Source organism: Macaca fascicularis, chromosome 19, assembly GCF_037993035.2.
Source record: "Macaca fascicularis isolate 582-1 chromosome 19, T2T-MFA8v1.1".
NCBI classification, from domain to species: domain Eukaryota; kingdom Metazoa; phylum Chordata; class Mammalia; order Primates; family Cercopithecidae; genus Macaca; species Macaca fascicularis.
In genome coordinates this window covers 40,132,054-40,155,859 of record NC_088393.1, presented here as the reverse complement: position 1 = coordinate 40,155,859, position 23,806 = coordinate 40,132,054, and the positions used below count along the sequence as shown (strand labels likewise).

Genomic DNA, 23,806 nt, shown 5'->3' with positions numbered 1-23,806 from the left:
GTTTGAGGCTGCAGTGAGCTATGTTCGTGCCTCTGCACTCTAGCCTGGGCAACAGAGCAAGACCGTGTCTCAACAATGAGTCCTGCCAACCAAGAAGTAATTGGGGAAACTTCAGCAAAATTAACTTGTAGTGAGCAAAGAATCCATTTTTACAGCAGGGATAAGGATTGATGCTGATAGAATTGTATGTAAATGTTTTCTGACAATGTAGTAATAATACAACCAAGGAAACAATGATGGGCTAAGGGCGAAGGAAGGTAGAAAGTAGATTACACTTGCTGATTTCTTCATAGGTAATAAGAGTCAAGGGATATCATTAAAGCTGAAAAACCAAGTGGTACGAGCTAGCAGGGGAACAGGAGGGGAAAAGTGAAGAAAATGTTGTTATGAGCTAATGTATTGTTACTGTTGTTAGGGAACCAATGGATACAATCTAAAAAGAGGGGACTAAGAACATATCATATAAAGGTGTAAGAATAAAACCAACCCACTTTGGGAGGTCGAGGTGGGCGGATCACGAGATCAGGAGATCAAGACCATCCTGGCCAACATGGTGAAACCCCGTCTCTACTAAAAGTACAAAAAATTAGCCGGGAGTGATGGCAAGCGCCTGTAGTCCCAGCTACTCGGGAGGCTGAGGCAGGAGAATGGCAGAGGCGGAGCTTGCAGTGAGCTGAGACTGGGCCACTGTACTTCAGCCTGGGGGACAGAGCGAGACTCTGTCTCAAAAAAAAGAATAAAGCCAACTACAAGAATCGAGCTTTATTCCTAAATAGTGGAATCAGAGTTGGGCAGAGTGGCACATGCCTGTAATCCCAGCTCCTCAGGAGGCTGAAGTAGGAAGATCACTTGAGACCAGGAGTTCAAGATCAGCCTGGGCAACATAGAGACCCCATCTCTAAAAAAATGTTTAAAATTAGCTGGGCTTGATGGCCAGCGCCTGTAGTCCCAACTCTGCGGGAGGATCTTGAGCTCAGGAGTTTAAGGCTGTAGTGAGCTATGATCGCACCAGTGCACTCCAGCCTGAGGGGCAGAGCATGGAGCAGGACCCTGTTTCTAAAAAAATTTGTTTTAATGGTAGAATTATAACAGCAAAAAAGCAAAGAAAAAGACTACATTAGTTTAAAATCTTTAAAAAATATGTAGATAAAACAGCCAAACATAAAATAACAAAATTGAGACCAAACAAATCTGTCCTATAGGTAAATGTAAATTAGCTTAATTCACCCATTAGGGAAAACAACATTTTTTTGGATTGACTCATAAAGCAAAATGCTATTCCACACTAGACCCAAGAGACAGCCTAAAACAAAGTGTTCGTGAAGGATTTAAATTGAAAGGATGGGTAGAGATAACCCAGATTTCTGCAAACACAAAGAAAGCAAAGGTTGAAATCTTGACATATGCCAAGATAGAATTCAGACCAAAAGCACTAAATGACACCAAAAAAAAAAAAAAGGGAGATTTTTATAATACTAAAAGACTATAGTTAATAATATATAGTATGAGCTGGGTGTGTGGGTCCCTGCAGAGGAGGCTGAGCAGGAGGATCATTTGAATTGAGTCTAGGACTTCGAGGCTGTAGTGCACCATGATCAGGTCTGTTAATAGCCACAGGACTCCAGCCTGGGCAACATAGTGAGACCCTGTCTACATCATCATCATCTATAGTAATTGTGAATATCTATGCACTAAATAACATAGCAGCAAATTTATGAGTGTAGACTACAGGAAATACAAAGAAAAATGGAAACTTGGTAATAGGAGCTATAATCCACCTCTCTTAATCCAAGACCGATCAAGATGTTAAACAAAATGAGAAAATAGAAGATTTAACAACATAATCAACAGGGTATATTTACATATATATAAAAGACACAAAAATTGATCATTGCTTGACCAGAAAGAAAGCCTCAGTAAATCCCTAAAGTAGAAATAATGTAGGCACTTGTTTTTTGTTTGTTTGTTTTGAGACAGAGTCTCACTTTGTCGCCCAGGCTGGAGTGCAGTGGTGCGATCTTGGCTCACCGCAACCTCTGCCTCCCAGGTTCAAGCAATTCTCCTGCCTCAGCCTCCTGAGTGGCTAGAATTACAGATGCGCCACCACACCCAGCTAATTTTTGTATTTTTAGTAGAGACGGGGTTTCACCATGTTGGCCAGGCTGGTCTCAAACTCCTGACCTCAGGTGATCCACCCGCCTCAACTTCCCAAAGTGCTGGGATTACAGGCGTGAACCATCCCACCTAGCCAGCATTTGTTAATCACAAATATGAAAACCAGAAATTAATAAGTAAAAGCAGAAAACAAAGAAAGTTATTTCACTTGGAAGTGTAAAAACAGCACTAATTCTTGGGTCAGAGAGGATGTATAAACTGAGTGTCAGAGTTTCTTATAAAAAACGAGTCTATGGAACTACCTGTCAGACTCTCTGTGACAAGAATTTTAGAAATGCTCACAGGACAATTGAGAACCTTCAGTACTATACAGTAAAGGTGAAAGAAGGAAAGTAAATGACGGGCTTTCATCTCAGCTGTCTGTCTGGCGACAGAGACTGACAGCCCTTGTTGGATTCTTCGATGAGGCTTTCTTGTCAAGGTGAAAGGGTGCTGAGCAGTGGCAGCATTAGTTCTTAGGCTACCAGTTGATGCAGGGATAAAAGTTGTCCTGGAAAAAATACAGTTGTAGATTAATTTGCAAGAACATCCAGTTTGTTCTGTGATGGTGATTTTTTTTTTTTTTTTTTGAGACAGGGTCTCCCTGTGTGGCCCAGGCTAGACAGTGCAGTGGCTCCATCACACTCACTGCAGCCTCCGCCTCCTGGGTTCAGGTTATCCTCCCACCTCTGCCTCACAAGTAACTGGGACTACAGGCATGTGCCACCACTCCTGGCTAATTTTTGTATTTTTAATAAAGACAGGGTTTCACCATGTTGGCCAGGCTGGTCTCGAACTCCTGACCTCAAGTGATCTGCCTGCCTCAGCCTCTAATAGTGCTGAGATTACAAGCATGAACCACTGTGTCCAAAGGTGATATTTTATGTTTTCATTATTTATAGCATATAAAGAAACAGGATTTATATACATTAAAATTTGGTTTTATTGTACCTGAAATTCTTTTATCACTTTTTATGACTTTTATCATCCAGACTTGCCCTCCCAGATCAAACTTATCTGGGATACCAGATTTAAAAGGCCCTGACATACAAGGAGTGGGTAGGGAGCGCAGCCAGGAGGCACCGTCCACCCTGGCCTGGCAGCGGCCCCTCACTCACAGAGTCCTTCTGCCGACCAGGGCTACAAGAAGCAGGCAGCACTGAAGCTGGGGGACATCAGTCACCGTCTGCTGGAGCAGCAGGAGGACTTCGCCGGCAAGACAGCCCAGTACCGGCAGGAGATGCGGCACCTGCACCAGGTGCTGAAGGACAAGCAGGAGGTGCTGGACCAGGCGCTGCAGCAGAACAGGTGGGTGTCCGCCCTGCGCCATGGCCCGCGGGGATGTCTGAATGTTTGATTGAGGATTCTGCTAAAACCCTCTGGGCCTGTTTCATTTGTTCCGTTGTTTAATTTTGTTTCTACATTTTACTCTTATCTGAATGTCATATTGGTCTTGAGTTTTATTTGCTCTTTGTTTTCTTTATTCTTTTAAAAATTCCTCTTGTTTGAATTGGACTTCCGGAATCAATGCACACCTCTAATTGCCTTTCTCTTTTTTTCTGCTGCCTTCCATCTCGCTGATATTTTTATTTTGTCTCATTTTCTTTTTATTTTATTTTTTTGAGACAGCATTTTCCTGTCGCCCAGGCTGGAGTGCAGTGGCACGATCTCGGCTCACTGCAACCTCTACCTCCCGGATACAAGCGGTTCTCCCACCTCAGCCTCCTAGTATAGCTGGGATTACAGGCATGAGCCAGTTTTGTTTCATTTTCTTGAGAGATTTTGTTAATTTTTGATTAGGTATTTTATTTCTGTTATTGCTATTATTATTATTATTACTACTACTACTACTTACAGACAGGGTCTGACCCTGTTGCCCAGACTGGAGTGCAGTGGTGTGATCATAGCTTACTGCAGCCTCAAACTCCTGGGCTCAAGCCATCCTTCTGCCTTAGTTTCCCAAGTAGCAGGGATTACAAGCATGAGCCACTGTGCCCAACTTTTTAAAACTCTTCATTCACTGCAGTCAGGGCCCGGGGATCCCCACTCATGGCGAACAGTGTAGACTCACACTCCAGACCCGTTTGAGAGCAGGCCGGTGGCTCTGGTCCCCAGGAGATGCCTGGCCTTTCAAAACAGGTTTCCTTTGAAGATCTGCAGGTCTCCCTCCCAGCCCTCCTTTCTTTGAGGGTCCTTTACATCCTCCACTTACCTACCTTCACAGCGCCTCTAGTAGGAAGAGAAACTTGGACAAGAGTAGGCCCTGAGATTTTCTGTCACTCTTGATCTGCATGATCTGTCAGTCTACAAACATCCAGGGTTTGGCATGGACTTTTGTCCTCAAAGCAACTGATACTTTGTCTGCCTCTTTGGTTTCAGTTTAGGCTTCATTTTTTCTGCCCTTAGAGACTGCCTATTCTTTCTTTCAAGTTCAACTATACATTTAAACATGATTGTTTTAATTTACCAAGTATCTTCAGAAAACCAGTCTGGGGATTTTTTTTTTTTTTTTTTTTTTTTTTTAATTAAAATACAAGGTCTTGTTCTGTTTCCCGGGCTAAAGTACTGTGGCACCATCTCAGCTCATTGCAGCCTCAAATTTCTGGGCTCAAGTGATCCTTCTGCCTCAGCCTCCCGAGTAGCTGGGAATACAGGTGTATGCCACCACGTGGGCCCAGCTAATTTTTAAGTTTTTTGTAGAGATGAGGCCTCACATGTTGCCCAGGCTGGGGCTTTTTTAGACATAGTTTAATTAAGTTGTTCTCACCACACAGTGGGCATCAGGGGCCTTGGAAGGAAGGAACGTTCACGAGAAAAGTGACTCTGGCCAAGTGGGCACATCACTGACCTCCCTGAACTTCACTGTCCTGCCCTTTAAACCGTGGTGCGAAGTCCACCTGCGAATCCAGTTTCCAACATTTTCCAGAACCATCTGGCAGTGTACAGGAAGCAGCTGGCCTCTCCAGCTTGGCCATGCTCCCCAGTGGGGCTCAGCACCTTGTGAGGTGTGGCTGGTATCCTGGTCTGTTCCCAGTGGACTGTGGCCCTGTGGGGACGTGGCCACCTTCATCTGTCCTGTCTCCCCAGCACACCACAGGGCGCTGCATGCTGGTTCTGGAAACGCTGCCCTGTGGCTCTTTCCAGCCTCACAAGCCTGGGCGCCTCAGGGCCTCCCCATCCCGGCACATGCGCCAGGCCAGTCTTCTCCATCCTGGCAATGAGTCTATCTCCTCAGGTCCCCTCCTCACCCCCTGACTCGCTCTTAGCTCTGGGCTGTATGGAGCGCAAGACCTGTGGAAGGTCGCTGAGTGCTGGCCAGGTCACAGTGGACAAGCAGAGGGGACACGGGAGGGGCTGTGTGGGTGCCTGCGGCCAGGCCATCGTGCTAGAGCATCTGGCTGGCCACGGCCAGCCCTGCAGTTCCTACAGTTCCTTATTTGACATACCCAAGTTCATTATTGAGAGAAAACAGGGATTGCACTGATGCCAAAGTCAAGGGCAGAACGTAGAGGGAAGAGAAATGCCTGTGTAGCCTGAGCTGTCCTGCTGCTCCCTGTTCAGGGCACCGGCCGCTTCGTTCCACACTGAGCCCCAGCCTGTGCTGTCCTGCTGCTCCCCATTCCCAGGGTACCAGCCGCTTCATTCCACACTGAGCCCCAGCCTGTGCCGTCCTGCTGCTCCCCGTTCCCAGGGCACCGGCCGCTTTGTTCCACACTGAGCTCTTGCTTCAGAACCCAGGCACCCAGGGCTCTGTCCCCTGCCATTAGCGTTCTTCTGTTTTGAGTTCTTCCTACTTTGGGATTTATATGGGCTCTATACTGTTTTTAAAATTGTGCCATTTTAAATGTATTTCCTTCAGAGAAATGGAAGGTGAACTTGAAGTTATTTGGGAATCTACCTTCAGGGAAAACCGAAGAATCCGAGAACTTCTCCAGGACACACTCACGAGGACAGGCGTGCGGGACACCCCTAGAGCTCTGGTGGCCCCCAACCTCAATGGCGTCTCTCAGGCAGACCTGCTGGATGGCTGTGATGTCCGCTCCTGTGACCTGAAGACTCCTGCCCCCACCCGCCAGAGTCTGCGGGAGCCCGTGGTGTAGGCTCCTCTGGCCTGAAGGTCTGCCTCACACAGGCCTTCCCTGGAGGGCAGCCCACGGTGGCAGCCAGAGGTGCGTAAGCCCACTGAGCGCTGCGGGGCAGGGAAGAAATAAATGGTCTCATAGTTTAATCCACGGATAACATTTTGCTTTATTTTTAAATTTTTATTTTTATTTTTATTTTTTTAGAGCTCGGGTCTCACGCTGTTGCCCAGGCTGGAGTACAGTGGTACAATCATAGCTCATGGCAGCCTCGGACACGTTTGAGATCCTTCTGCTTCAGCCTCCTGAGTAGCTGGGACTCAGGTGTGCACCGCCAGGCCCAGCTAATTTTCTTCTTTTTTGTTGAGATGAAGTCTTGCTATGTTGCTCAAGCTGGTCTTGAACTCCTGGCCTCAAGCTGTCCTCCTGCCTTGGCCTCCCAAAGTGCTGGAATGACATGTGTGAGCCACTGCACCTGGCCCATTGTGCTTTATTTTAATAATGTGCTGCTGAAGTATGGTTTAGCCAGGGCATGTTCTCTGGCCACATTGCCACTGAGACGAGCTCTGTGACACCCACTGCTCTGGTGAGTAGGCGGCCTGCTGAGCGGGCCTGCCTTCCAGCTCCGAGATCTGCAGCTGGGAAGCGCTGGAGGGATCGGGCGGGCAGCTGGTCCTCGGGCCATGTGTCAGATGGGGACGTGTCACCCAAGGAGCCAGGCCATGGTAGCGCCTGATGATAGCTGTGCACGAGCTCTGGTGGTCTTTGCTTGTTTGGTAAAAAAAAAAAAAAAAAAAAAAACAAGGTGCTACTGTTCATGCCCTCTAAGTTGTACAAACCTTTTCTGCCTTCTCCCCTAGCCCTTCTCTATCCTCCTAGGCAGGTACTTTATTCTCTTTTGTTTAGTTGTTATTTTGTTTGTTTGTTTTGAGACAGGGTCTCACTCTGTTACCCAGGCTGGAATGCAGTGGTGCAATCACCAGAGCCTTGGCCTCCAGGCTCAAGCGATCCTCCCATCTCAGCCTCCTGATAGGTGAGATGACGGTCATACACTAACATGCCTGGCTAATTTTGTAAAAAAAATTTTTGTAGGACAGGCATGGTGGCCACTCCTATAATCCCAGCACTTTGGGAGGTTGAGGCAGGTGGATCACCTGAGGCCGGAGTTCGAGACCAGCCTGGCCAACAGTGGTGAAACCCTGTCTCTACTAAAAATACAAAAATTAGCTGGGTGTGGTGGTGGGTGCCTGTAATCCCAGCTACTTGGGAGGCTGAGGCAGGAGAATTGCTTGAACCTGGAAGGCGGAGGATGCAGTAAAACAAGATCACACCATTGCACCCCAGCCTGGGCAACAAGAGTGAGACTTTGTCTCAAAAAAAATTTTTTTTTTTTTTTTTTTAGAGATGGGGTCTTGCTATGTTGCCCAAGCTGGTCTTAAACTTCTAGCTTCAAGCAATACTCCTGCTGGGCCTCCCAAAGTGTTGGGATTATAGGTATGAGCCACCGCGCCTGGTCTGGGAAGGTAATTTATTCTGGAGCCACACAGCCTCCCACCCAGGTAATGAGAGCCCTGGCTTTGATTTAAGGTAGAGCCCCTGCCCCCTGCTGCCACCAAGAAACATACCAGGAGGCCATGGTTCTGTCCTGTGCGTGTGAGATGAGTGCCACCTCCTCAGGAAAATCACCCCAGCCGCTCAGGACCATTCAGTCCCAGGCATGCTGGAGGGACTTGGGGACATTGGGCTACAAAGAACCCTAACTGTGGGACTCAGGGGTGGCACCCTACAGCATCTCCTTTTCAGAGCCCCTCGCGGTGAAGTCCCGCCCTGTTTCAGGTGGGAAGGAGGCCCCAGTACTGGTCCTCAGTCGCGTGTAGAAGTTCTACATGGGATCTTTGATCGCCAGACGGAAGGGTGAGATAGAAAGTCATAGTCTTTTATGACTCTGTAAGCTTGTTCAACAGTTGAATCATTGTCATTTAATTTTATTTTACAAGCGGTAGAAAGACTCGCCGGGATTGAAAACTGTGTATCATCTCCCTAGGAGATGACCTAACCAATAACTGTGATGCTATCTCAAAGGCATTTACGGCCACTCTGCAGCCTCCTGTAGACAGGGTGACAGGCGGCGCAGCCCAGCGTGGCTGTGCGGGGAAGGGGTGCTCGTCAGCAGGAACGCAGCTGCCGCCATCATGACCCAGAGAACCACTGTTGACATCCCTGTCTTTCTGCCTTTTATGCAAACGTTTTATTCTTTTCAGAAGTGTCCACTTTTGTTCTTACGTTTCTGCTTTAAGTTTTTCACACAGTGCAAACGTACTTTGCAAGTGTGGGGACTCCTGGATGGCATTGTGACCAGGGCAAGGGCAGGCGTCCCACAGACCCTCTCTTCTGCCCAGCCTCCTGCTGGGTGCCATAGGAAATGGGCAGAGAAGCCACGAGTCCAGGATGCCAAGGAGGGAGGGGCAGGCAAGGCAGAGAGGCACCCAGGGTGCTTGTGAGGTTCCAGGAAAGGACAGAAACATTGGCGAGCTTCTGGGAGGAACTGGCACGCCCTGGCCCTTGCAGAGTGGACAGGGTTTCAGAAGCTACAGAAGGGCGGAGAGGGCCCTGGGGAGCACAGCAGGCACTCAGAGCAGCAGGAGGGGGTTTGGCCAGAGGTCGGGCAGGAAATGAGGCCGGACTGCACGGAGGAGAACTGGGTCTGCTGGGAGGGGCTCCTCCCTTCACCCTGCAAGTGTCTGGTCTGAGCAGGGAACCCTTCTCTTTCTTGGTCCTGTGAGGTTTCATACGGCACTGGAAGATTCCTGGTCAAGCAGCTGTAGAACATGACCCAGGCACTCGAGTTAGCCTTGCTGGCTTTGCCAGTTTTTAAAAGCAGCCCTGGGCATGATGATGGCGCCTATGGTTTCAGCTACTCAGAAGGCCGAGGTGGGAGGATCCCTTGAGCCCGGGAGGTTGAGGCTGCAGTGAGCCATGATCATGCCACTGCACTCCAGCCTGGGCAACCGGGTGAGACCCTGTCTCAAAAATAATAAAATGAAAAGTAAAAGCAGCCCTGGGGAAATGGAGACAGTGGACAGAGCAGGCTGGGGCACCAGGTGTGCATGTGGGTGTGAGTCTGTCACGAGAGCCGTCCTGAATGCCCTTAGTGCCCCTGAACTGTATGCTGGAAAACAGTGACAACAGTGAATTTTGTTATACAGACAATTAAAAAAGAAAGAACACCCAGGCCTGCTTCCTGAGAGTCTGTGTCATTTGACTTTCCCACCACCAAGCTCTGCGCGAGTTCCAGTTGCTCCGCACCCTCATCAGCGCTTGCTGGTGGTGTCAGTAACTGCGTTGGGAGGAAAGAGATTTAAGGCCAAGGGTGGCCTAGCGTTTGGCCTCTGGAGCGCAGCTGTCACTGGCTCCTCACCCCCTCCCCTACCTGTATCGTCGGCGAGAGTGAAAGGCACAGTCCCAGTGTGTGTGGCTCAGGAGAGCCCTCCCTGGGCCCAGGCAACTCTTCCAGCAGGGAGGGCCTGAGCCGGATACAGATCCCACAGCAGAAGCCTGAACCTCTTGGGATGGGGCTGGGCTGACATCTGAATTCTCGAGTAAGACTGGAAACATCATCCACTCACAACTTGGCTGGGCGGCATGGGGAGGGCTCCGTGTGCCCAGGTTTGTGGCACCTCACTGCTGGGTCACAGCTGAGCAGGGGGCCACAGCTAAGTAGTGGCTGCAGCCAGGAGTGGGAGAGGGGATGGGTGCAGCTCGCTGGGTCTCTCTCTTGGTTTTCTCAAGGTGTGAGTCCATGGCCCCAAAGCTGGGCAGGAAATCTGCTGCCCTCCCAGCCTCCCAGGCTCGGCATTTTTTTTTTTTTTTTTTTAATTGAGACAGAGTCTCACTCTGTCACCCAGGCTGTAGTGCAGTGGAGAGATCTCGGCTCACTGCAACCTCCGCCTCCTAGGTTCAAACAATTCTTCCACCTCAGCCTCTGGAATAGCTGGGATTACAGGGTGTGTCTCACCGTGCTCATCTAATTTTTTTATTTTTACTACAGACAGGGTTTGCCACGTCGGCCAGGCTGGTCTCGAACTCCTGACCTCAAGTGATCCACCCACCTCGGCCTCCCAAAGTGCTAGGATTACAGGCATGAGCCACCGTGCCTGGCCTCAGGCTCGGCTCTTTTCCTCATTTTTAGCTAGGGGTGGGCTGGGTGGGAAGGTGTTGGGGGGAAAGGAGAAGGGTGGCTTTTGAAGTTGATATTCACCTGCAGGGCCCTGCTTGGCTGCTTTGCAGACCCAATGTCTGCAAACAACAGGACAGAGGTAGTGAGGACCCAGGCTGGGCTACGGAGACTTCAAACCTACAGAGTGCATGAGGCTGCTTCCTGGAACTGGGCACGCCACCTGCTGCTGAGGACCCAGGCTGGCTCCCCGCGTCTGTGCTGGGTGCTCTGGGCCCCCATCCCCTTGTTTCCCAGTCCACCTGTGTATCAGCACTCTACAGAGGGTATAGATGAGACAGGAAGAGTGCACTGAGGTGAGAGCATTGCCGCCTCGGGTCATCAGGAGCCTGAAGCATCTATTTCACCTGGTCAGGAGGGTCCTGGGTATTTCATTAAACAATAATTCTTTGAAAGTGAAGGGTCCGTGTGTAGTATATGTAGCATACCAGGGCTGGGTTGCAAGCAACAGAAACTATACTGCCCCATGTTAAGGGAAAGAAGGAAATATTTTGGAAATGTACACTCAGTGGCTTCCACCATGTTTTGAGAAGGACAGAAGCCAGAGTAGCCTTGGGGCGGGGGTCTCAGTAGTTGAACACCATCAGCCTACCCTGTGCTTCACTTAGGTAGCAAATCCTGAGACAGTGGCCTCTTGGCTGACCTGATGTCCTGAGCCCTCCTCCCGTGTGGCCAGAGAAGTGAGGTCCTTTGGTTGGTAGCCCACCAGTGTCCCACAGAAAGGGACAGTTACTCCAAGTTGTGGATGCTGGGCAGACAGAAACAAGATTACAAAAAATGGTAACTCCCTATGTTAGAGTCCATCTGTCACCCAGACTGGAGTCCAGTGGCATGATCATAGCTCACTGCAGCCTTGAACTCCTGGACTCAAGCAGTCCTTCCACCCCAGCCTCCAAGAGTAGCTGGGACTATAGGTGCACACCATCATGCCTGGATAATATTTTTAAATTCTTTTTGTAAAGACAGGCTTGCTGTCTCAAACTCCTGGCCTGGGCTGGTCTCAAACTCCTGGCCTCAAGCAATCCCCCTGCCTCAGCCGCGCAAAGTGCTGTGATTACAGGTGCACAGCCACAGCACCCGGCCCAACAAAATAGTAACTCTTTTTTTTTTTTTTTTTTTGAGACAAGAGTCTCACTCTGTCGCCCAGGCCGGAGTGCAGTGGTGCGATCTTGGCTCACTGCAAGCTCCGCCTCCCGGGTTCATGCCATTCTCCTGCCTCAGCCTCCCGAGTAGCTGGGACTACAGGCACCCACCACCACGCCCTGCTAATTTTTGTATTTTTAGTAGAGACGGGGTTTCATCGTGTTAGCCAGGATGGTCTCGATCTCCTGACATCGTGATCCGCCTGCCTCGGCCTCCCAAAGTGTTGGGATTACAGGCGTGAGCCACCATGCCCGGCCTAGTAAGTCTTTATTAACGATGTTTGATGACACAGAACCCTCTTTCCCCAACCTCAGCAGCGATCACAACTTTCATCATGCGTGGCCGCCGTAGTTGAGAAAAGGGGCAGCAACCATAAATAGTGACAAGGTCAGTGGGGAAGGGAGCAGGGTGGGAAGTTGTGTATTGACGGCACGCTGCAACTGCACTGGCTTCCCCACGCAGGTTATTTTATGAAAAACCATATTACTTGGAACACACAAAAATGATGGACAAAGTTCGAAGGCAGAATTGTACTATTCCAGTAGTTGTTGGATATATATAGATTGTTCCTAGATAAGTGTTTTGAAATTATGTTTATGCTTTCCTTGCTAATTGTTTTATGGCTAGACAGCATGTCCCTGACATTGAAAGGCTTTGCACGTCGCTAGCTCATCCCAAGTTCTTCTGGTTGGAATTCAGGTAGTAAGGGAACAAACACCTCTTCTATCTGTGGTAGTATGCCAGTTATTTCTGTCTTTTGGGTCCCCCTCCAAATCCCCAAATGCTACTGTCAGCAGCCGTGGGAAGGAATATAAGACCGAATGAACTTCATGGATAGGAGAAAGTGAAAACTTGAAGGCAGGTCTGGAACAAGCTTTCAGTGGTAAAGGAAGATTCAGCCCCTGCCTGAATGTGTGCCCAAGACCCTGCCTCTATCATGAGGACAGTGAATTAGAGAACAAGGCGCCCAGCTGGGCAGCCCAGAGGCTGTGCAGACTGACACTGTGGGATTAAAGATATCTTTAAAACCATCACAGGAGGCCAGGTGCCATGGCTCACGCCTGTAATCTCAGCACTTTGACAGGCTGAAATGGGAGGATCCCTTGAGCCCAAGAGGTCAAGGCTGGAGTGAGCCATGATCACGCCACTGCACTTTAGCCTGGGAACAAGAGACCCTGTCTCAAACACAGACCATCACAGGAGAAGGAAATATTGGGGTGCAGGACACAGCACCCCCAAAATGCGACTGTAGGAGACCAGATATATATCACCCCAAATTATACTTCTTTGGAATATTTTGAGCTGGTTATGCTGAGAAACTGCAAACACAACAGGTGTATCTCTGAAAAGCTGCCCTTTGCAAAATAAATTTATGTCATGAAGGAAATCTACATTAGAACAAGTATCTGTACCAGGAGGAGACAACTTTTATTACCTGAGAGATTTATATCTGCATAACCAGACGACCTTTATTTGCCATGCATTTCCTCCCCTCACCATTCCATTACTCGTCCCTACCTGCCCCAGAAGCCCCAAGCCCCTAATCCTTATATAGCTCAGGATGCTATATAGGGTTTAGTCATCTGGCCCTTCTTCAAGTCTCTTGTTTTGTGGGACTCTGTTGCTTATATACATAATTAGAACCGTTTTCCTCCCATTGGTCTCAATTTGAAGCCTGACCAAAGAACCCAGAAGGGTGGAGGGAAGCATTTTACTCTCCCCAACTGAAACCAAATATGCACCAAATATAAGACAAAATGCAGATGGTGTGAAGATCTTCAACCTGCAAGCATTTTTGCAATCAGAAGGGAAAAGCACGGGTTGAAAGTGAAGGTCAAGAGTCTTTAGCAGAAACTTAAGGAATAGAGTGGTTAGCCAGGCGTGGTGGCTCACGCCTATAATCCCAGCACTTTGGGAGGCTGAAGCGGGTGGATAACTTGAGGTCAGGGGTTCAAGACCAGCCTGGCCAACATGGTGAAACCCTGTCTCTACTAAAAATACAAAACTTAGCCAGGCGTGGTGTCACACATGTAGTCCCAACTACTCGGGAGGCTGAGGGAGGAGAATCGCTTGAACCTGGCAGGTGGAGGTTGCAGTGAGCTGAGATCATGACACTGCACTCCAGCCTGGGTGACAGGGCAAGACTCAGTCTCACAGAATAAATAAACAAAATGGTAAAAATGACAGTAGGATTTGCACTTTGGGAGGCCGAGGCTGGTGGGTCCCTTGAGGTCAGGAGTTCAAGACCAGCCTGCTAACATGATGACACCCTGTCTTTACCAAAAACACAAACATTAGCCAGGCATGGTGGTGGATGCCTGTAATCCCAGCTACTCAGGAGGCTGAGATAGGAGAATCGCTTAAACCCAGGAGGCGAGGTTGCAGTGAGCCAAGATTAAGCCACTGCACTCCAGCCTGGGCGACAGAATGAGACTCCATGTAAAAAAAAAAAAAAAAAAAAAAAAAAATTGACAGCAGGGAGGTGAAACTTCAGCCACATGGCAGAAGCACTGGATACACAATGAACCAACAATCTTCAAGAACTGAGGAAAATTTTGCTTTTTAAATCAAATCTGTATTATTTTCCATGAGGAAGAGCTTATGAGAATTACTTGAATACTTTCTGTGTATTCAAGGGAGAGAGAGGGTGGGACTGGGGTGAAAAACACAACTTTAAGAAACAGGCTTAAGAAATGCTCACCGTGGACCCAAAATGAACTGAAGTGGAGGTTTCTGACTTAACGAAGGACCCTCACACCCTGACGTTCCAAACTCGGCACTTGGCAGAGGTCTATTCCTGGACATTCATGGAACACGCAAGTTCAATGTGTTCCACGAGGAGGCGCCTGTTGCTAGCCCCGCTTTGCAGATTCAGATCCTGATCCTGGCAGTGCTGCCTGAGCCCATGTGGGGAGTGGGTGAGGTTGCAGGGCTGTCTGGTGTCTGGCCCCAGCAGGGGACCACTGCCCCACCCTGCCCTCCTCATGTGGTCTCCTGTCAGCCCGCCAGGAGCACGTTTCCCCAGGGAGTATTCTGTGGTGTTTTGCAAACATGGATGTGCCAGGTGCTATGACGAGGCTGCAGCATTAGGAGGAGTGACCCCAGCAAGCCTGTGGGCAGGTTCTGTCTGGGGGTGGCAGGACCTGCCGCCAGCCCCTGGCGTCTACTCTCCAGCCTCTCTGCTCAGGGCTCTGGGCATGGCAGGCAGGTAAACAGGCTGTGCCCTCCCAAGATGGGAGGTAATGAACTTCTTTTTTTTTTTGAGATGGAGTTTCGCTCTTTTTGCCCAGGCTGGAGTGCAATGGCACGATCTTTGCTCACTGCAACCTCCGCCTCCTGGGTTCAAGCGATTCTCCTGCCTCAGCCTCCCGAGTAGCTGGGATTACAGGCATGTGCTACCATGTCTGGCTAATTTTTTGTATTTTTAGTAGAGACGGGGTTTCTCCATGTTGGTCAGGCTGGTCTTGAACTCCCGACCTCAGGTGATCCACCCGCCTCGGCCTCCCAAAGTGCTGGGATTACAGGAGTGAGCCACCGCGCCCGGCCTGGAGCTGATGAACTTCTAAATCAGGTTCCTGTGCTCTGCAGACGGCTTTGAGAGAAACCTGTGCCTCTCTCAGGTCTGCTTGCCCCAAACTGTCCCCCAGAGACTCGCCCAGCTCCTTCCACCCCTGACCTTTGCTTCCATCCAATATCTGGGATGCAGTTAGGTTTGCCTCGAGGCAAAGCTACCAGAGTTTTGGCTGAAGATAACAGCTACAATGCTTCACACGCAGTGCTTATGCTGTGCCAGGCTGTCCTAACTGTCTCATAAGGTGCTTCCTTCCCTATCTGAAAGGGCTTAGTGCTGACCTCTGAGGCTGCCGCCTGACCCAAGGTCCAGTCGCAGCGCGGGAGAACCTCTGCTCCCTCCCGGAGACATCCAGACCCTGGCAGCCCTGGATGGGGACCGGAGCTTCCTGGCCATGTGTTTCCTGTCCCCCCATAGGCCTCTGTTTCCCCGATGGGGAAGGTTTTGTGTCCCTTGTGTCTGATGAGCCAGGACAGGGCTACGTGAACAGCACCACAGCCAAATCTGATGGGCATTTGGCCACAGCTGCAGGGAGGACGTGGGGGCCTGCACTGCCTCAGGCCTGCTCATGGCTCCAAGTGGTGAAGCCCCATCACTGGTAAAGAGGAGTGGGACGGGCTCAACCGCTCTCACCTGCTCAGCCAGAGGCAGGCCTGGGGCTTGGGGGAATTTCCTGGGCAGGGAGGAAACTGACAAACAGCTGAGTTACACACACACAGCAGTTCCTGTTTGAGCTGCCTGACTTGGGTTTTAAATATAGCCTATTAAAGCAATTAGAGAATTGGTTCCAAAGTTTACCTCCTCTGATTCCCAAAGATAAAAGAAGGCATAATTTATTTTATCTTTAGGTAAAAAGTGTAGATGATTTGGGACTATCTGGTTTTAAAAAAATAATCTGACCTAGACACAAATGAACAAAAACAGTTTTGGAGAGAAATTGGTCTGCCTCACCCTCCCCTTTTTGTGTGGCGTATCTAAGCTTCATGGCTAAAACAAAACCAAAAAAAAGGTGTTTAATAATTACCTTTATTGACCTCTGTACCTTCTGGACTTCCTTCACTCCTGGGCACAAGACATGGCCATTCCTAGGGTTGGACCGTGCAGGCACGGGCGGTCAGCTGGGCCGCAGCTTCTCCGGCTCTGCAGGGTCACGGAGGAAGGTAAGGTCCGTGGGTGATAGAAAGGCTCATGGCTCTCCTGGCCGGGGCCTGGACAGAGAATTTATTTAGAGAGAGGGTACAGTGGTGCATGGTTACCTCCTAATTCAGTCTGGAACTGGGTTTCCTTGGCAATGTTTTCATTCCTTTCATCACTTAATGAAAAAGTACCTGGCCAGGCGCGGTGGCTCACCCCTGAAATCCCAGCCCTTTGGGAAGCCAAGGTGGAAGGACTGCCTGAGCCCAGGAGTTGGAGGCCAGCCTGGGCAAATAGCGAGACTCACATCTTTACAAAAAAAATATTGTAAAAATTTAAAAAGTACAAAGAAAAAGTACCTGTATTGTATTGTGGCTCTGTGATGTAGGGGAGTGTCTTTAATCTTGGGAAGGAATTATAAGACACACACTCCTTACCTGGACTTGATTCTGATAAATACATTCCACAATATTTTCATTTTTAAATTTTTTATATTTTATTTTTTTTGAAACGGAGTCTCGCTCTGTGGCCCAGGCTGGAGTGCAGTGGCACGATCTTGGCTCACTGCAACCCCCACCTCCCAGGTTCAAGTGATTCTCCTGCCTCAGCCTCCTGAGTAGCTGGGATTACAGGCACCCGCCACCATGCCCAGCTAATTTTTTTTTTTTTTTCATTTTGAGTGGAGACGGGGTTTCGCCATGTTGGCCAGGCTGGTCTCAAACTCTTGGGCTCAAGTGATCCGCCCACCTTGGCCTCCCAAAGTGCTGGGATTACAGGCCTGAGCCATTGTGCCCAGCCCAGGATGTTGTTAAATATTTCTTTTAACTTTTGAAAAAAAAAAATGAAGTTGGACCACGGAGGTAGAATAACTTTCAAGGCACAGGCACGTGGGCCAGAAGGCTCCCGGGGCCTGTCTGGGAGAAAGCTAAGCAAGCAGCTGAGCTTTGGAGAACAGCGGGGAGCTGTGTTCCCCTGCCTGGACAGTGTTAATGACTGACTTTGACTCTGGGGCCCAGCGCATGAGCCCTGCAGGACTGGCAGCGGCCCCCGCCTGTCGCAGTAACCAACACTGTGCTTTTGGAGCCAGCTCCCCTAGTCCAGGCCGAGCTTGCACTTGCATCTTGTTTGCTGCTGCTGAACCAAGATTCAGCTGTGCGCCTTCCTTGCAGTCTCCTGGAACCAGCAGGAGGAAACATGGGGGATACTGGCCTGAGAAAGCGGAGAGAGGATGAGAAGTCGATCCAGAGCCAAGAGCCCAAGACCACCAATCTCCAAAAGGAGGTAAGGCGGTCTCTGGCGGGGCGGGCCCTTTGCAGGTTAGGCAAGGGCGTCTGAACGAGGGGCGCAGGCAGTGAAATCCGGGCCGATCCCTAGTGACACGGCAGAAGATGTGCTCTTTGATTTGTGAATTACATCTTTAAAGGGACAATCTCTGGACCTACTTCTTTCCCTCTTTCCCTCTCACCAGGGAACTCTGTATATTCTTTTTTTTTTTTTTTTTTTTTAGATGGAGTGTTGCTCTGTCGCCCAGGCTGGAGTGCAGTGACGCCATCTCGGCTCACTGCAACCTCCACCTCCCCGGTTCAAGGGATTCTCCTGCCTCAGGCTCCTGAGTAGTGGGGATTATAGGCGCCCGCCACCATACCCGGCTAATTTTTGTATTTTTAGTAGAGATGGGGTTTCGCCATGTTGGCCAGGCTGGTCTCGAACTCCTGACCTCAGGTGATCCTCATACCTCGGCCTCCCAAAGTGCTGGGGTTACAGGTGTGTGCCACTGCACCCGGCTGCATTTTTTTTTTTTTTTTTTTGAGACAGAGTGTTGCTATGTCGCCCAGGCTGGAGTGCAGTGGCTTGATCTCAGCTCACTGCAACCTCTGCTTCCTGGGTTCAAACAGTTCTCCTGCCTAAGTCTCCTGAGTAGCTGGGACTACAGGCATGTGCCACTATGCCTGGCTAATTTTTGTATTTTTAGTAGAGACAGGGTTTCACCATGTTGGCCAGGCTGGCCTCCAATTCCTGGCCTCAAGAGATCTGCCCACCTTGGCTTCCCAAGTGTTGGGATTACAGGCGTGAGCCAACTTGCCCGGCCCACATATTATTTTAAGTTCATACCTGGGTGCTTTTGTGTGTTGGGCAAATGTCTAGAGGGGCCAGTAGTTTTGTTCAAACTAATGACCTTTCCAGGAATGGTCAGAAAGGGCCTCTTTTTAAAAAATTAAAAAAAAAAAAAAATTTAGAGACAAGGTCTTGCTCTGTCACCCAGGCTGGAGTGCAGTGGTACAATCATGGCTCACTGCAGCCTCGACCTCCTGGGCTCAAGTGATCCTCCTGCCTCAGCCTCCGGAGTAGCTGGGACTACAGGGGTGCACCACAATGCCCTGGCAAATTTTTAACTTTTCAAAAAATTTTTTTCTGTAGAGGCAGGGTCTTGCTGTGTTGCCCAGGCTGGTCTGGAACTCCTGGGCTCAAGCCATCCTCCCACCTCGGGCTCCCAAAGTGCTGGGATTATAGGCGTGAGTCACTGTGCCCAGCCAGAGAGGGTGTTCTGATGGTTGAGTCCCCTCTAAATGCCTGTCCCTCTTATGTCTGAATGGCTGTAGTAAGGGGAAGTACTGCCCCCAGCATAGCCTGTTCTGTCTTAGAGGCATCTACCAGGGACGGCCGCTCTGAGTTGGGGTGCAGTGAGCAGCTGGGGCTGGCCCTGGGCCTGGAGGGGAAGGGAGCTTGGGGCTGTGGGAAGGCAGAAAGGAGCTCCACACGGGTCACCGCGGCAGGCCCAGGCAGTTGGGAGCAGCAGGTGCTGAGCATGGAGGAGCGGGGAGGGCTTCAGGCTCCGAGGAGGAGGAAAGGCAGCCCTAGGCAAGCTCGGGATGGTTTCCGCTTCCAGGGCAGTGGTGTGGGTGGGGCCTCCGAGAGCTCCCATGCCTGGCAGCAGAGGGGATGGAGGAGGGACCGCACCAAGGCTTTAGGACTTGACCAGGGGGCTGGCAATGGCCTGAATGGCTTGGCCTGGGACTGGGGTCCCCAGGAGGTAGACGATGGGCTGCAGCCCTCTCCCTCTCGGCCAGTCTCAGGCCTGATCTCAGCAAGGGCCTCTTGGAACCCTGTTGGGCCCAGTGGCCACAGAGCACAGCTGAGAAATCCCCAGATGTGTCTTCTGAGCTGGGGACAGGTGTGGCGGCACATGCCTGTAACCTTAGCACTTTGGGAGGCTGAGGAGGGAGGATCGCTTGAGCCCAGGAAATCGAGGTTGCAGTGAGTCATGATCGTGCCATTGCACTCCAAGCCTGGGTGACAGAGCAAGACCCTGACTCTAAAAACTGAAAATCTGAGCTGGGTCTACCCCTCAGTCAGGCAGCTTCAGGGTGAATGCAGGCCTCACCCACATCAGAACCCAGGCAGTCCCTCAGCAGGAGGGAGGACTCTGGAGCCAAACAGGGCTGAGATGAGGAGGAGAGCTGAGCCCTGTCCTGGAAGTGCGTCCTGGCCCTGAAAGCTGACGCTGCTCCCCAGGGATCCCGCTGGTGTGCGGAGAGTCCCCAGGGTGGCAGCCTGCAGCTGGGAGCCCTTCATCCCCTGCAATCTGACTCCAAGCCCAGCCTCTTCCCAGACAGGTGAACACGGGCGCTGGAAACTTCAGGCTCTGGAGATCTGGCTGGGGGCTGCTTCTGAGGACAGGTGTTATGAGTAGAGCTTGAGTTGGACTTTTTTTTTTCATCCTTGATTGGTGTGTAATTTACATACAGTGAAATGTGCAGGTTTTTTTTTTTTTTTTGGAGACAGAGTCTCACTGTCACCCAGGCTGGAGTGCAGTGGCTCACTGCAACCTCTGCCTCGCGGGGTTCAAGAGATTCTCCTGCCTCAGCCTCCTGAGTAGCTAGGAACAGGCGTGCACCAGAATGCCTGACTGATTTTTGTATTTTTTAGTAGAGACAGGGTTTCTCCGTGTTGGCCAGGCTGGTCTCGAACTTGCGACCTCAGGTGATCCGCCTGCCTTGGCCTCCCAAAGTGCTGGTATTACAGGCATGAACCACCGCACCTGGCTGAAATGTACAGATCTTTAGTGCTGAGTTTGGTGAGTTTTGACAGATGTACCACCCCAGAAAGCTCCCTCCTGCCCCTTTCTGGACAGGGTCCCAGCCTTGCATTCCTGTCGCCGTGGATTCGTTTCACTTGTTCTTGAGCTTCACAGGCATGGAACCATCCGGTGTCTCTTTGAGCTGGGTTCTGTTCTGAGAAAGCTCACATCCTAGCAAATGGCACTGGGCCAGGCATGGTGGCTTACGCCTGCAATCCCAGCACTTTGGGAGGTTGATTTGGGAGGATTGTTTGAGGCCAGCAGTTTGAGGCTGCAGTGAGCTATTATCTCACTGCTGTGCTCCAGCCTGGGTGACAGATCTGACTCTAAATAAATAAGTAAATAAAAATAAGATAAAAGAAAATGGCACCCAGAAAGTTCACAGTCCCTGAATGTTTCTGTTTCTGGGAGGCCTCCGTTGCTCACCCTGCATGGAGCCTCTGGCCAGGACTCTAGGCCCTGACTTCCCTCTGCTTTGGTGGTGCACTCCTTTCTCCTCTGCCCAGCTCAGAGGCGTATCCCGAGGGCCCTTCTCATTGGCAAGCTGTCGCCAAGTCAGTCTTTTCATTGAGGGCACAGGATCATGGTTAGGCGCACGGAACCTGGGCCAGCGTCCTCCTCTGTACCTTGGGGGTGGTACAGTGTGGCCAGCTCACGGGGCTGTCACGAGAATTAATCACGTTAACATAAGCGAAGCTCCGGGAGCCATGCCCCGGTGTTGCCAGGGCAGCCGCTCGGGGTGGAAGCGCTTGGAGCATGGGCTTTGGCTGGGGCTGCCCTGGCCGTACCAAGGCAGGGTGGCACCTGGTCTTCTGGGCTGGGTCCAGGCGTGGCACTAACACGCTCTTCCTTCCTCCACACCTAGCTGGGCCTCATCAGTGGCATCTGCATCATCGTGGGCACCATCATTGGCTCTGGGATCTTCATTTCCCCCAAGTCTGTGCTCAGCAACACGGAAGCTGTGGGGCCCTGCCTCATCATATGGGCGGTTTGCGGGGTCCTCGCAATGCTGGGTAAAGAGACTTGGCTCCCTGATGCAGCCCCCAAAGCATGCAGGGGCACGCTAGGCAGGCGCTACCTATTCAGCCCTCACCCTGCCAGTGTCCCTCTTGGCACATGTGTGGCAAACAGGTGTAAATCAGGCTGGATTGAATGTCCAACAGCTGGAGCTCAGGGCCGCCCAGTGAGGGCAGACCACGGTGGGCCCCTCCATACGCGCGCAGCCCCCCGCGGGAGGAAAGCTCCCTGGGGCCAGAGCAGTGCCTCACAAGGGGCCTATGGGCCCTTCCTCTCTGCATTCCAGGCGCCCTGTGCTTTGCAGAACTTGGCACGATGATCACCAAGTCGGGGGGGGAGTATCCCTACCTGATGGAGGCCTACGGGCCCATCCCCGCCTACCTCTTCTCCTGGGTCAGCCTGATGGTCATGAAGCCCTCGTCCTTCGCCATCATCTGCCTCAGCTTCTCCGAGTACGTGTGCACGCCCTTCTACGTGGGCTGCAAACCTCCTGTAATTGTTGTGAAATGCCTGGCCGCTGCCGCCATCTGTGAGTACCCGAGCCCAGGGTGGGGTCAGAAAAGACCAGGCACAGAGGGTGTCCAGGGACCCCGCCCTCCGCTCCTTCCCAGTGAACTAGAGTCTCTGGCGAGGGGCCAGGCAGGGCCTGGTGTCAGCCTTTGCGGTACCTGTGGGTGCCGCACGCTGGGGACCCCCAGGCCCATGGGGGCTGCAGGGAGGGGTACCGCTGGCTGTCCTGCAGGGCAGAGCCGTCGCTCGGGGCCCAGCCTCTTCTCCCGGCATGGTGGCACGTACCTGTAATCCCAGCTACTCCGGACGCTGCTTACCATGCCCTGATAATTTTTCGCCATCTGAGGCAGCCCGGCTAAATTTCAAAGGTCATCTCCAGGTTCATTTAAAAGGTCCTTAAACTCCCAGGTTGGGATCTGCCCTCTTGGAATTTGGGAGATAATGTGGTGGCTGATGGGGGAGCTGGGGTGGGCAGCAGGCATGCTGCCCGTTTCTACTAAAATACAAAAATTAGCATGCTTGGAATCTCACCACTTTGGGAGGCTGAGGTGGGAGGATCGCTTGAGGCCAAGAGTTTGAGATTAGCCCTGTCAACACAGTGAGACCCTTGCCTCTACAAAAAATAAAAACATTAGCTGCGTGTGGTGGCATGCACCTGGAGTCCCAGCTACTTGGGAGGCTGAGGAGGGGGCATCACTTGAGCCTTGGCCCTGTCTCAAAAAATAAAATAAAAGAGGCTGGGTGTGGTGGCCCACGCCTGTAATCCTAGCACTTTGGGAGGCCAAGGCGGGTGCATTACTTGAGGTCACGAGTTTGAGACCAGCCTGGCCAACGTGGCAAAATCCCATTTCTACTAAAATACAAAAATCAGCAGGGTGGGGTGGGGGGGCTGGGGGGCTGGTGGGGTAGCATGTGCCTATAATCCCAGCTACTGGGGAGATTGAGGCAGGAGAATTGCTTGAACCCAGGAGGTGGAGGTTGCAGTGAGCCGAGACTGTGCCTTTGCACTCCGGCCTAGAGGACAGAGTGAGACTCCACCTCAAATAAATACATAAATAAAAATAAAATTAGAAAAACTGGATGTGAGGGCAATCTGGCAGGGATATTTGTTGCCCCTCTGATCGCCAGGGTTGATTCAGGTGATCTGGCTGGCTAGGCTGGTGTCCCCTTCCTCCCTCACTGCTCCACGTGCATCCCTCCTGAAGCTGTGTGCTTGGTCAAAGAGGATGACCATCCCCAATAGAGGAGGACTGGTCTTCGGTCAAGGGTATATGAGTAGCCGCGCTCCCCCTCTAGAACCTCCAGACAAGCTCTCTACTAAAAATACAAAAATTGCCAGTCATGGTGGTATGCACCTGTCGTCCTAGCTACTCAAGCGTCTGAGGCAGGAGAATTGCTTGAACCGGGGAGGCAGAGATTGCTGAGATCATGAGCTGAGATCATGCCACTGCTCTCCAGCCTGGGTGACACAGTGAGACTCCATCTCAAAAAAAGAAAATAAAAAATAAAAAATTAAAAAATATATAAAAGAAAGGAGACTCTCTCCAGGGCTTTGTTGAAAACCATAAATGCAGAAACTGCCCCCACCCTTCCAGTGTTCATCACGACGGTGAACTCACTGAGCGTGCGGCTTGGAAGCTACGTCCAGAACATCTTCACCGCGGCCAAGCTGGTGATCGTAGCCATCATCATCATCAGCGGGCTCGTGCTCCTGGCCCAAGGTGACCCACGGGAGGGCGGGCCCTGCACGGGCACACACCAAACCCCCTTCCACTGGGAGTGGAGCAGCCTTGCCCCACGAGCCCATCGCCAAGGAAGCGTGGCGGGAACTCAGTGGGAGGGATCCTTAGTTGCAGGGCGTGTTTAATAAGCTGGGGTCACAATCA

At 51.1% G+C, this 23,806-nt stretch overlaps 2 protein-coding genes across 11 annotated transcripts in view; both read left to right on the top strand.

The window, feature by feature from the left end:
- CEP89 (centrosomal protein 89) overlaps positions 1 to 17,596 on the top strand; it is a 106,742-nt gene extending 89,146 nt beyond the window's left edge. For 2 of the 9 annotated variants that reach the window (XR_012427414.1, XR_010583580.2), the window contains 3 exons: positions 3,293 to 3,462; positions 6,014 to 6,323; positions 6,441 to 7,049. Coding sequence is in view for 2 of the 9 variants with exons in the window: in XM_065536367.2 (XP_065392439.1) it covers positions 3,293 to 3,462; positions 6,014 to 6,254 (411 nt within the window). In the remaining 7 variants the exon portion in view is untranslated. Of the gene's footprint in view, positions 1 to 3,146; positions 3,463 to 6,013; positions 9,465 to 17,484 lie in introns of those variants that run through there. The other 7 variants (XR_012427413.1, XR_012427416.1, XR_012427418.1 and 4 more) reach the window with 4 other exon arrangements.
- The window catches only part of SLC7A9 (solute carrier family 7 member 9), a 32,860-nt gene continuing 25,316 nt past the window's right edge, over positions 16,263 to 23,806 (top strand). Inside the window, exons 1-5 of one of the 2 annotated variants that reach the window (XM_005588756.4) lie at positions 16,263 to 16,341; positions 17,485 to 17,596; positions 21,259 to 21,406; positions 21,697 to 21,939; positions 23,516 to 23,641. In XM_005588756.4, the coding sequence (XP_005588813.1) occupies positions 17,510 to 17,596; positions 21,259 to 21,406; positions 21,697 to 21,939; positions 23,516 to 23,641 (604 nt within the window). In that variant the 5' untranslated portion in view covers positions 16,263 to 16,341; positions 17,485 to 17,509. Of the gene's footprint in view, positions 16,342 to 17,398; positions 17,597 to 21,258; positions 21,407 to 21,696; positions 21,940 to 23,515; positions 23,642 to 23,806 lie in introns of both variants that reach the window. The other variant, XM_065536368.1, reaches the window with a different exon arrangement.